Raw genomic sequence first — 12,313 nt, 5'->3', positions numbered from 1 at the left:
ACCGAAAATTAGCTTTGGTTCAGTCTGTGGACTGTTAAGCTAGCCCGGCTACTATTAGAGATGTGCTCTGAAGCGAGAAGAGGTGTTTGAATGACGCATGCGTCGTGGCGCAGGCTACTTATAGGGGGTGATTTCCCCTGACGTTGACGTCAAGATCACCAGCCAATCAGGATTGGCGCAATGAGATTGATCCTTCTGTTTGCTCCGCGATGAGGCGCATCCCATAGTGAGACATCGAACGGAGTGTTATGAATGAGAACTGCACACGGCTGATTTCAACACTACAGGATGAAAAAAAGGCAAAGAAAACCGCCATAGCCCTCCAAAACATTAGGAATTAAAGAAGCCATTTCACGAAGCTGTAATGAGAACCAGAGGGATGATTTTTTTATTGCTGCACATTTAACAACAGTGGAACTCTGGGCCAGCATGGCTCTAAAGCGCTGGCAGATACTGTATCAAACCGCCGTCTTGAGACAAATAAAAACACGGTTTGCCACGTTTTGGACCCCAGGCTACGGTAAGGGGTAAATAAAAGTCAGAAACAAAAGAGGAGAAAAGGGAGAAACCACAGACTGTCTCCCCTTCTCCCACTCTGTCTTCACCTTCCAGTCGCGGAGCGCTGCCATCTGTTGGAAAAAGAACACATGCCGTCTTTCATGTGGAGGCACGTCTTGTCATTCGTAGGGATCATCCAACCATGCCATCTCTCGACATGCCGGCCTGACGTCAACCCACAAGCACGCCTCACCACGCGCCGGCCAAATCCAGCACTCACGACAGTGACAGTGTAGTCAGTGACAGTCAAAACAGGCCGTTCAAACACACCAGGGCTGATGTGCGGGATTAGTCTGCAGCGAGATGAAGACTGACAAACTGAAATGTGAATTTTTACGATGGGGTCATGTTTGGTTTGCTGAGTGATAGGGGATGAAATATGATGTGTCATAACGACTGGAGTCCTTTGTGAAAAAACATCACACAGAGATGATTAGTTTCACATTACAGTCTTAAGTGTGTTGTATTGACACTGTAGCCGCTTGAAGAAGTATCCTATTCAGACCCTACACGAATAAACTTAAAACACTCCATATGAGTACTCATCTTGCACTTAAAATTTCCCTTCTGTAAAAGGAACATGGTTAGAAGTACATTGGGCCTTCTGTACCTTTTAAATAATAGTAACGTGATACTTTTTCTTTTTAATGTTGTACCTGGGCAAAGAAGAACTATTTAAACTACTTTCTTTTATCGTGTGTAGTTAGATTTTTAACAAAACATCACATTTTAAATGTTGATCATATGTTCTCAATAAAAAATATTCTACAACCGTGCTGGGAACAGATGTGTTTCTTGCACAATCCAGCATATATAATCCTGCCTATATTTCCCGCAAGCTATAGACACTTCATCCATTTCAGGTGCAACTACAGTGACTCCACGTTTGGTTCTGAGAGCTGCTAAACTGAGGGTAACCCACATTCAAAACGGTGCCTGAACGCACCATGTGTAGACACAAGAGCACACATGGGCAATGAATATGCTATTCAGCACTCAAATAGTTTAGCAGGGATTGGAAGTAAACCACATTTGAGGACAAATTACAATTTTGATATAAAAGGCATCGTAGTGTTTCCCAAATTTTGTGACAATCTATTCAATACGTGTTGAGATATTTCCATCTGGACAAAAGAAGTGAACCCACTGAACCACAGGATCCAAAAAAGGCTGATAAAAAAACGAACTGACTAAGAATAACTTTTATGAACTTTCTATCACAAGTCCTCACTTGCAGACGAAGGAAAGAAGAAATTGATCATTGCCATTCTTCGAGACACGATGCTGCATGGCTAAACAGCAACATTTGTAAAGCAAGTAGTTACTATAGTTGCCAAATAATATTGCGGTTTAAAGTATTGAAGGTTGGTGAAGGAGAAGTATACTATAGTTGTAAAATAGAGAGTGTTTGAGTAATACTTATACTTCCTCAATTTAATTGTCACTGGATTTAACCTTGTTCACCTCATAAACCTTCCCCCCCCCCCCGTTCGAGGTCAAATAAGGCACACATATTTTTATTTTGTCTACCTTTGTAAAAGATAACACGCAACAATCGCAATCCGGAAAAACATGCCTGAACAAAAAGTCACATTCCAGCCTGCATCAACAGTTTCAACGCTTTCAGCCTGATCATCTGTCATCACCAGCAAATGTGTGAAAAAAAATATTAGGCAGAGCAGAGAAATTAGCCCAGGCTGCTATTCTGATCTTTAACCCTCTCTGACATTTGGTCTCCACACTGACTTCAAGATGCTTCAACACTAATGCAGAAAAATCCTGTTACAGCAGGCTCTGGCACAGAAGCACAGATGGCAACCGTAATTATCACTTTGTTAGAGATATCAATATTTGACTTGAGTTTGGCTTAAACATTTTAATATTTGAGTTCTGTGGCCTGCTTCTAAATGTTCACTCCGTCGACAGGATGCAGGGCCCCGTGTGGCCTGAGTCTCGACGGCATGCGCTGTCATCTACTTCGCATAGAGAGTGGCTCGGGAGAGTGAAAGGTCAGCAGGCGACAATCATTCAAATAACTGAAAAGAGACTGTCTGAGCAGCCTGGGAGTTAAGTGTGGAAATGTGGTAAAAAAGACAGTTTTGCCATTAGCCTAGTCTTATATTCAGTTTTTTAGTCGGGAACATTCTTTTATCAAATCAAAGTAATCAAAACAAGTTCAAGCCAAACAAATAGAAATCATAAATTCAAATGACAGCCTGGTTATATGTCATTGCCCCATCTGTACCATGTCCCCCTGCACTCATTTCTTTACAGGCTCGTATCTGAGGGACAATTTCTCACTATGAGCTTCTCATGCAGCGACCGAGAGGAGGTATGTGGTGGTTAAAAGTGAAATGTGAGGTTGTGAAATGTTTGCCTATGTAAATTGTAGCCACAGATTTATTTAAAGCCACACAGAAAGCTGCAAAGAGTGCTTAAAACCAACAAACACCAGGAATTCCAATAGAAAATGTATCATAAAAATGTGATTTACCTGAAAGTGTGCTTCAGAAAGAATCAGCCGATTGCCTATTAACCACACAACCCGTCCTTTCTCTGTACTGCATGCATTGCTGGAATACTACTTTTTCTGCATTATCATTTAATTGCACGTGAATTAATTACTAAATATGCAATATATAAGCATATTATTAAAATATTAAAAAACTGTTTTGTTCAATCCGATCTTGTCTGCATCAATTCCAGATACCACAGGCAGCTGTTTTTAGCAAAAAAAACAGAAAACTACTCTATGCCCAGCACCACTTGTGAAAGTCAGGGACTAGCCTGTAAACATGTTGGCAGCTAAAGAGACAAAACAGAGCTGGAAGGAAAGTGAATTGCACTTACGGTCTTCACATCACCAGAGACATGTCTCTAAATGAATGTTAATGTTCCTCGATGTTTGCTGGATGTGTAAACAGTTTGCCAACACATTACCCATAACAAATTTATAAGGCATTAATATATTAAACGTGTGTTTTCCAGCTTCTCTCAGAGTAGCCAAACGAAACAAAGTAACGCAGCTTTAAAATCTGACATGATAAGTCATGTCAGATGATATAATGCTTTAGGGGTGTATATTTTAAAACACAATTTTAATTAAATTACCACAAACCAGTTGACACAAACTGAACCTAGGGCTTTTTAAGATTGCTTTTCTGCCTGCTTTGCCCAGAAGTGTAACGATGCCAAAAAAAAAGATGAAATCTGACTTCCAGAAACATTTGAAACAGATCAAAATTGAAAGTTTTTTATCCTGTGGCCTTTGTTTATCCATTCTCTTTGAGGCTGTGTTTAATGATGCAGTTTATACAGTGTAAGACAATACGAGCAGTTAATTGGACAGGATGTGTGTACTGTACATCGGGGTGTGTTTCAGACTCGGCTGTCCTCTGCATTGACCTTCCAGAAAGATTCCCTTATCTGGGCTGAAGCGCTTTTTACTCCTGCGGCATTATGTCGAGAGAGGGGGAGAGTTAAAATGATGTCTGGAGGACGCCGTCTGGCATTAATAATTAATCATCTTGCTCCGCTCTGCTCCACCGTCCGCCTCCTTTTAGTGTCCCGAACCTGGCTGCTCCCCCAATAATATCTGCCCAGAGAGACTGAGTGTCCACACTGCCAGAGAGCCTCCAAATAAAAAGCTTGCTCTGGCACATAATTCCTTTTTCCTCAGCAAACATAAATCCAATTATTAGATAAATCTGAATTTCTCTGAAAGCAATTTGTATGCTGATGGCGCTTCAGATGTGATTAACACCTTTGTGTTTTCCTGGAGTGTGCTGATTGTATTCTGCGGCCCTTAGCATGCTCTGAGATCCGTACCACGCTTCCAGTGAGGAGGATAAGATCATTTCACCCCTATTAAATCGAACAAAGTGAGCAAAAAGGACAGATTTAAAGCATTTTTTTGCTTTTAAGCTAAACTTTCACTGATTTTCCAATTAACCTTTACAGGATAAACTCTGTGTTCGTAAGAAATCCCATAAATCTCACAAGCGTGTGGCATACAGCATGCACTTTGCTCCGAGGTGCATAACTCCACTCCAGATTAGCATACTGTAGCTTTTGCTGCTGTCATGACTGAGGCTCGCTAATAAACACAGCTGTCTCTGAACCAGACCCAAAAATCACTTCCCATGTACTCTGTAATCTGAGGTTAACCAAAGATATGTTTACGTGCCATTTAACACCGACCACAAAGCCAGACACACCGGATCGTTTTCCTCCGGGCCCTCGACGAAACAACACTAATAGCTTGTATGATTGCAGCACCAACTAAAGACCTATTAGCCTGCTGGGTTACGGCTCTTTTTACAGCCTTCTTTTGATGTATGCAAGAGGAGCATTTTCTTTTGATCTGTTTATATTCCTGTCCATTTTGGCATCGAGGTCAAGAGTCTCATGATATATCACCGGATAATATTTACTTTAACAAAAAACGTGTTCCAATTAGGTAGCAGCAATGCAGAGTTGCTGAACAAGCAGTGTTATTAATCTTTTAACAGATACCATCTATTTTCTCTCTGGAGTGCAGTGGGCTTGTGCACTAAGGATTCATAAATGTTAGAGCAATGCAGCTCCTGTACACAAACACAATGACCTTTACTCCTCTTGTTGTTTGCTTTACATTGAGCCCTGGTGATAAGTTGGTTCTTTGTCAGACAAAAGAACGTATGAATAGAAACATCACCAACTCTTCGTTTGATTTCAGGTTAAAAATGGGACAATGTCCAAACCTATCCATTCGTTGCTTTCCAGAAGCTGCGCACCTGACTGACGTCGGCGGTCGATTCTCAAAGGGCTGAAGCTGTCTCTGCACCTGACAGCTTATTCATTTATAAGCCACCAGCACCCCCCCCCCCCCAACCCCCTCCTTCTCTGTGTATGGCATAACAAGAGAAAATCCTTCTCGCACTTACAAACCACAGTCTGTAACTTCAGATCACTTTAATCCCCGGGATGAAAAAGAAAAAAAATAGTTTTTCATTTATCAAATCACCCCCTCAGAGCTCCGGATCCCTGTGTAATTATTCCTCCTACAGTATGTGACTGTAAACCAGCCGTGAGAAGAGCACTTGACGAGGAGCCACTCGCGCATTAAGTCTTCCTAAGCCTTCTCCAGTCTCCTCCATGAAAAACTAATGGAAAGGGCCTTTCCTTCGATTTCTGTAAATATACTATACAGGTGAGAATATCAAGTGGCTCCCAGTGCTGCCATCTCTGATCTGACTTGAATTCCTACGAACAGTCAGCTGGTCACAATGAAATCCGAAGCTTGTATTCTCAGCAGCAACATCACCTGGGATTCAGTCCAATAAACCAGAACATGAGCAACACAAAGGGGGTTACCTGAGGAGCAGGTTCATTCAACAGTTTTGGGATTCCTCAGTGTGCAACTTCCCTGTAACAGCACCCGGCTCCCCATCCATCCTTTTTAGTTTCAAGAACAAGATACAGGCGGGCTGGAACCCATTTACATCTAGGAGAGGGGGGAGTGTGCACTTTTACTGTGCATTTGACTGATAAAACCCATGCAGTGAACACACACACAAAATAACAGAATCTCCCTAGTGGGTAACTTCACACTGTTTTGCCTTTAATATAAACCAGCACGTTTCCTGTTCGTGCTCTCAGTAACCAGAACAAGTCAAAACAAACACTCTTAGATGAAGGAATCTGCGGACACACACGAGGATGAAATTATGCGTGTGAACATATATAAATAAAAACTCACCAAAAAACATGCTGCTCTCCATGACTCCTCAGGCTCTGGGATGTGCTGTATTTCCTCTCTGGTGCCTTGCCAGTGTGTGTGTGTCCATGGAAAGCAGCCTGGGTATGTCTCATACACTCCTCAGGGGTGTGTGTGTCTGTGCATGTGTGTTCAATCCAACTGCAGCGTCAATGGCCAGTCTGCGCTCTGCACGCCGCTGTCTGTGGACCTCCGTATCTGCCTCTCTCTCTCTCTCTCTCTCTCTCTCTCCTCGCTCTGGTCCTCCCTTGCTTGTCTCGTCCCCTCCCCTCCTCTTTAGCTCCCCCCCCTCCTCCTCTGTCTTCCTCCTCCTCTCTGGCCCCTCCACACACTGGATCCCATCGCTTCTTTCTTCCCTCCCTCCGAGGTGTCTATCTACACTTTCCAGCAACAGCCTCTTCTCCACAATCGCCTATCTCTCACTCTCTCTCTAGGTGTCTCATCTTTGTTTTATGTGTCAACCAAGCCTCTCTCTCTTATTCTCACTTTCCCCCAGCTGCCTCTCGTTTATTTGATCTTATTCCGCTCTCCCTGCTTCCATCTCCGGCGCACTCCTTTTTTCTTTATTCTGACTGTTCCCTTGCTTTCCCATGAATCTCTCTCTTCCTTATCTCGCCCTCTGTGTTTCAAACTCTGTAAATATCTTGCTGCCTTTCCTCACTTGCTCTTTTTGTCTCCTGTCATTTGTGTCTCTTTCATTTAGCACGTTTAGAAAAAGTAGAAGGTAGCTGGAAGAAATTAGGTTATCATGGAAATGTAAAGGGGATTATCACCACACTGCAGTTCCACTCAGTTCTACAAGTGTTTTAGTATCTTTCAGCTGTTTTGGTTTAACAGCCCACAACTTTTGGATCACTCTCGCTGCTTTCGTCACCCTCATTTTCAGCCACGACACACTCCAAGACTACCTACTCTGTATTAAACTGCAGGCAGACGTAAGCAACTAGCTGTTGAACATAGTGGAGAATTAAGCAACTAAAGAGTCCAATATTTTTCCCAGGAGTCGGTGGAGACCAAAAACAGAGCTAAAGGAAGAGTGAATATTGCACTTGCTTTCAACTTATAACCAAATTATTTCTGGAAGGAATTTCTCTCGTTTTTAACAACTCTCAAAGAATGATAAGTCAACTCGATTCACAAGCAGGATGATTGATTACACAAAATCCTGCACATAGCCAAGTTAACTTACGAGAGGCACTGCCCATGACTCTTGTTTAGCACGACTGTCGTTAATCGCACTCCACATACGCCATTGAGATGTTGAAAGCACCTGCTCTCTGAACCAAAAATAAATGACAGTCGTTTGAGCCTTTTTTATAGTGTAAGGAGAGCATTCACTGCTGCCACTGGTGGCCAAAATGTTTTAATCACTAGGTGTAAAAGCTCTTCTGAAGCCCAAAAATGTCTGTTTCTAGGCCAGTTAGAAATTGCGAAACATCTCTGGCGTCTTTAATTTGACCTGATTTGTATTGACATTAACGGAAAAATATGTATTTTCTTCTTCACTGTTACTGTTTTTATTTTGTTGGCAGTTTGTATTCTCTCCTTATCTCAGCCTTATTTTGGAACCATGGTTAATTTATTTGTAATAGTTTACAGGCTCTGTGGAGAGGACTTTTTCTTAAACTGTGAATTTTAGAGATATCTGTCAAACCTGATTTATACTTATGCAGGCTGCCGTGTATTAGTGTTTAGGTAGAACTTGTATTATCTTATTTTCAAACTTAGATGCATAACTGCTGTGCTGTCACACTGATATTGTCCTTCCCTGAATTAATTTCTGGAGAAATAGACAAACAAGTTTCTCAATTTCCCTTTATCCCAATTATGGAAACCAGGTTTCTTGTTTATTTGACATCAAAGAAATCAGAATACTGCACAAAGCTGACAGTAACACAGTTACTTAAAGAGCCCGTGACAGCATCCCAACAACTGTTGTGCAATGAAATATTGGGCTACTACCGTCAGTTTAAAAAAGAAAAAGCGATACCGTTCCGATAAATATCAATAATTTGGAACATCGCGGGGAAATTCCTTCGACTCATTTTGAAGTTTTGGGGGAAGCCGGAAGTGACGTCAATGCGGGAACGCTTCACTGTGCGGCGAGAGAGCCAAACACGGACAAAGTGTGTTGTCATGCGTAGAAATGGTGAATTACTGAGTTTAGGCACGTTAATAACGTTGTAATGAAGTTGACTACAGTATATTCATATTTGTCAGCGCTTTCATGTCAATTTGGCGAACATAAACATAAATAATCGTGGTGAAGATGATGATTAAATTAGGATTAAAAATCGGTAGTGAGAGCTGCTGAATTTCCTCCCGTCGGGTGTGATATAAAAACAAATCGATTATATTTGTACTTGTAAACTCATGTGGATGAAACTACATTTATTAGTGCTTTCATGTCAATTCGGCGAACATATGATACATTAAATGATCGTGAGGATGATGATTAAAAATCGTTTGTTTGAGCCGGTCTGCATTTCCTGATGAGAAAACAAACCGATGCTTTTTGTAGTTGTAGTACACCAACATGGATTAAACGTGTGGTTTTTTTACCACAATGTTGGGGAAATTAATGGATAAAATGCACGGATTATTATTATTATTATTCCCACTCCGATCGGGACACTAGGTCCACCGTTTCCCCGCAGCGAGGCTCCCCCCGTTGACAGTTTACGTGGGCTGGGTGCAGTGGCGGACTGGCCATCGGGACGAATCCCGATGGGCCGGTACCGAAGTGGGCCGGTCGGATAAGTCACTAGCACATCCCCCATAGGCGGCGCGTGAGGCTCAGGTTTGGGAAGGCTAAATAATTTTTTACCTGACGCTGCCCGCCTCCGGCGTCTATAGAAAAGAGATCAACTCAGTGTGCGGAGTTTAAATCTCTCAAGTCATATTACAGGATAAAGGAAATACAGTTTAAACTGCCGTATGCAGAGAAGACGCCGACGTGTCGCACTTATCATTCATATTACATCATCAATCAGATCATCGATCATATAATATCATAATATATCATATATTTCCTTATCTGAGTCAGCTTCTCCAGCCGTATCTGGCCGTGCAACACTACAGTGTCACATACTGTATGCAGAAGTATTATTTTAAGCAACACATTATGTTGACGAAACACTCGAGTCAAATGTAATTAAAGTCAGATCCACTCGTGTCTTAGATGGGGCAGTGATATCATAAAACTATACGCTTTCAAACACTCGGTAGGCCTAGTTATTTTTTAACCAGTTGTTCTGTATTCACCTTGCAGGTGCAACTCTGTGGCTTGTATCCTGGATTATATGTTTAAGTCATGGATGTTTAAAGCTCATATTTGTCTAATATTAGTTTACTTTTCATTAATGAAGTATGACGCTGCGCTGTCAGTACACTTGTCCCTGTTTGTGATTGGTCAAATGTAGCTAACCCCGCCCCCGTGAACGCCTCTCAGCTGGTGAGAGAAACGCTGGCTTGATTTACCGAGTTGATAACCAGCGTCGTAGGACCGCTTAGCGAGATCTCGTTTGTTAGTTTGTTGTTGTTAGTTTGTTTGTACTCAAACATATCCAGGGTATGTTGAACTGGCTTCGTATTACAGGGCACAGGTGGCTAGCAGCGCTAATGTCAAAGACACAGACATTATACATTATATTTGTATTTTACCAGGATGCAGTGACACAAATATTTGGGAAGGCTTAGCCTTCCCTAGCCTACAGCACCCGCCGCCCCTGACATCCCCCACTCCCCCCGTTGACAATTTACTAGCGGTACCGAAGTGGGCCGGTCGAGAGTCCCCGGATGATTTTTAGTCCCATTCCACCACTGGCTACATGACCGTATGATCGCCCATATTGACGCACCTCATTCCTAAACTTCTAACAGATACAACATAAACCGATCCTTCAGCCTCATATGAGCTCTCAGACACGTTCAAAATTAAACTGTCATCGCTGTCTGAGCTTGCTGCTGTGTGCGCCATCGTGCGTTTACATCATGACTGGTTTCATGCAGATGCTGGGATCCTGAACGGTGCAGCTGGAGCGCTGTGCCCGCAATGACGTCACACATCATTTGGCGGGACTTGAAGAATCCCCGAGAAGATCCAGAAAATGGTCAACATTGAAGGCAGATTAATGGTTATCAAAGTACAAATATCCAAAATCAGTTCAGTAACGGTTTTCAAGGGGACAATATTTACTCAAATTGATGGGTTTGGATGATGGGGGAAACTCGTGTCACAGGCTCTTTAAGTGTGTGTAAGTGCACTGATTGATTTTCTTCGTTTGTGTTTCCCTCCCCCCTCTTTTACACCTCCCTTTCACCCTTTGTGTTTTATTTTCTCTCTGAAGCTCACACACTCATGCCGAGACTCTTTCTGTTGCATTTGACTGTCACTCCCTTCAGTCTTGTTTCGCTCTCTCCTTCTCTTTCTTTTCATGAGTAGTTTTTTGCCCCTCTCTAGCTGGTTGTAATCAGACTCAACAGGAGCTGATATCAGGCTGCTGCTGCTGCTCTGCTTCTGCAGCCATGACTCTCCTGCTGCTCCTCTCTAACTCTCACACACACACACACACACACACACACACACACACACACACACACACACACACACACACTTTTTAAAAGACACAAAGCATGATACAACTATGCATCTATCTACTACCCACACTTACGAATACAGATAAGAAGTAAAGCTCAACAAGATATATGTAGGCTTGAGGCAGCAACAACAATAAAACACGCACGCACACGCACACACACACACACACACACACACACACACACACACACACACACACACACACACACACACACACACACACACACACAGTTAAAAACAGATAAACAACCACACTTTTGAAATGAAATACACACTGAACATACCTTTGAAAGACGCACCCAACTCCTGACATTTGCAGACTGACATAGACCCAAACAAAGGCAATATGAAAACAGACTCATTTATCCACAAAAAAAAGTCCCGTGAACCTGCACACCCGCTTAAAGGCCATTGCACAGCGGGGTCATGGCGAATAAACTTAACAAAAACAAAAACAAAAACAATACATACCGGTATCGACTAAAATTATTTGCGGAGTCAGAGGACGGAACTTGGATCGTATTGAGAGTAGTTATTGTTGAGTCTAATGGCGTGTTTCCACTGCAGGCCTCGCCCCAGCTCACTTTAATGCTGCGCTTCCATTACAGTTTAGGAACTGGGGTAGTTACTATAGTAACGCAGTGTAGGCGGAGCCGTTACGTCATCTTCAATGAGCGCCCCAAAAAACAACACAGCCGTTAGCTCTTAGCACTCAGAGCTCACAGCTCTTCATATCTGTTCAGAAACTAGACAAAAGTTAAACAAGTACAAACCACAGACTGCCTGTGTCATGGTGAATACAGTCACTGGTTTATTTATGTCTGTATAGGCCGTTGTTGTGAGTGTGGACGGTCGGAGCATATATAACGTTAGCTTAGCCAAGCTCCATTTAGAAAACACGCATTTTAAAAGAGTTTTTCGCCTGCCGTCTGTCTGCAGACTTGTCAAAGCATTAATTCATGGTTTTTACTAACCGGTATCAATATGTTGTTAATTCGGCATCATTTTGAAACGTGTTACATTACAATTAAATCACGGTCAAATATGTTCATCTTGTTGTCGTTGTAGCCCCTTTGCCAGCGATTCTACCTCTAGTTTAGCATACTCAGCCCGACTCAGCCTGGTTGTTCCTGGCCCTAGAACCACAATTTAGTCGGGCCCGAAAAAAGGTGAAAAAGTAGGCTGCGGCGGGTCATTCCTAGCATTCAGTGCCATTTAGGTCCCCAACACATTATATCATATATTTTGCATGTAAAAGGTCAAATGCTTATTTTTAAAAGCTTGGTTTTACATGTTTATTCCCCTCTACTATAAAACATCAATGTTATTTTCCCAGGATATTCAAAATGCTAAATAATTACTCTGATTTTAGCACAAGTAGGCCAAATTTCTGTGTC

General features: G+C 42.3%; 1 protein-coding gene across 2 annotated transcripts in view; it reads right to left on the bottom strand.

The window, feature by feature from the left end:
• znf385d (zinc finger protein 385D) overlaps positions 1-6,524 on the bottom strand; it is a 100,052-nt gene extending 93,528 nt beyond the window's left edge. For both annotated transcript variants that reach the window (XM_034101773.1, XM_034101774.1), the window contains exon 1: positions 6,299-6,524. In XM_034101773.1, coding sequence (XP_033957664.1) covers positions 6,299-6,320 — 22 coding nt within the window. In that variant the 5' untranslated portion in view covers positions 6,321-6,524. The remainder of the gene's footprint in view (positions 1-6,298) is intronic.
• Between the last annotated feature and the right edge of the window lie 5,789 nt (positions 6,525-12,313).

Source organism: Pseudochaenichthys georgianus, chromosome 16 (genome assembly GCF_902827115.2).
Source record: "Pseudochaenichthys georgianus chromosome 16, fPseGeo1.2, whole genome shotgun sequence".
Taxonomy (NCBI): domain Eukaryota; kingdom Metazoa; phylum Chordata; class Actinopteri; order Perciformes; family Channichthyidae; genus Pseudochaenichthys; species Pseudochaenichthys georgianus.
The sequence above is the reverse complement of the archived record's forward strand: the minus strand, read 5'-3'. Positions and strand labels throughout refer to the sequence as shown.